The sequence below is a fragment of the Poecilia formosa genome, unplaced genomic scaffold (genome assembly GCF_000485575.1).
Source record: "Poecilia formosa unplaced genomic scaffold, Poecilia_formosa-5.1.2 Scaffold520, whole genome shotgun sequence".
NCBI lineage: Eukaryota > Metazoa > Chordata > Actinopteri > Cyprinodontiformes > Poeciliidae > Poecilia > Poecilia formosa.
This window is the reverse complement of record NW_006800459.1, coordinates 300304-301603: the sequence shown is the minus strand read 5'-3', so window position 1 is coordinate 301603 and position 1300 is coordinate 300304. Positions and strand designations below refer to the sequence as shown.

At 37.9% G+C, this 1300-nt stretch overlaps 1 protein-coding gene across 1 annotated transcript in view; it reads right to left on the bottom strand.

Annotated features, from left to right (window-relative positions):
• The window catches only part of LOC103129161 (sodium-coupled neutral amino acid transporter 2-like), a gene marked incomplete at its 3' end in the record, with an annotated part of 8291 nt that extends 7968 nt beyond the window's left edge, over positions 1-323 (bottom strand). Inside the window, exon 1 of the mRNA XM_016664857.1 lies at positions 318-323. Coding sequence (XP_016520343.1) covers positions 318-323 — 6 coding nt within the window. The remainder of the gene's footprint in view (positions 1-317) is intronic.
• Positions 324-1300: the final 977 nt, after the last annotated feature.

The following is a 1300-nucleotide window of genomic DNA, read 5'->3' as shown; positions in this document are numbered from 1 at the left end:
CATTGCCAAGGACTGACCGTTGGCTATGGGATATAAATAAAAACTATATGCTTTTTATTGGTCAGGTTGAAGGGAATCCCACCACTAGAAGAATCACCCTGGTGTTGTGTAGAAACTGTCAAGGAGTCCCAGAAAGAAAAATGATTACAGGTGGAATAACTTACCTGTTCAGTTTCTTTCCCTTTGCTTGAGTTTTTTTCATAGAAAAGACTATTTTATTTTTAGTGTGTCGATAGGATGTGCATTTAAGTTTTGTTAAAATGAGCCTCACACTTCCAGCAGTTTCTCATGCGTAAAGTAAGGGTTCTGCTCTTTACTGTCATCATAGATAAGACACTTTTGTTGTCTTCATCTTTTTGAGTAGTCTCTGAAAAGTTCATCTCAGTTTTAACATCAGACTGCCTTTCACTAGGCACTGAGACTTAATATTATTAAATGTTTAAAAATGATATAGTACCAGGCTTTTAGTTGATGGATAAAATTGAAGGCAGTGGATCAATATTTTTATATATTCAGTTTTATTATGTCCACTTGTCTATTTGTTCTGCCAAATGTAACTCAGAATGGTTGAGGTAGTTTTTCAGATTACACTTTCAATCTGTACCTACAATCATCCATTTTGTCAACTTATTAGCTGACAGACCTACAGAAGAATGACTATTTCCACCACGGGAAGTTTTTTTATGCTGTCAGTCAACATGACAGACAACAAAGAAGTCTAGCAAAGTGTTTCTCAACCCTGGTCCTCACAGCCCCCCTGCTCTGCATGTTTTAGATGAGCCTCTATTCCAGAACAGCTGATTCAAATGATTGCATGACCATCAAGTACTGCAGAAGCCTGTTAATCACCCAGAGATACAATTCAGGTGTGTGGCAGAAGGGAAACACCTAAAACATGCAGGATAGGGGGGCGGTGAGGACCAGGGTTGAGAAACACTGGTCTAGTGTGACAGTCTGTTGTTCATACTTTGATATGGACCACTGACTTGTCTGACCTGTTTTTAAAACCTGTTTCAAGCCAGTCAGAAAAAAACAACTGAAAGTGAAACCTTCAGAACCGACACAAACGTCTTTTTATTTTCAAACTATACAGAACTATACATATATTCAGTTTGATATTGCAGTAATAACATGAATTATTTGTTGAAAAAGATCATAGTGTCAGAGATCTTATAAGATCTGAAAACAAAGAGAAACAGCCCAGTACTTGAATTACCAACAGAACGTCTCACTGACATAGTAGCTGCTCTACAGTAACATGGCGATGAGGCGCAACCAACAGGATGTCTGACACAGATTA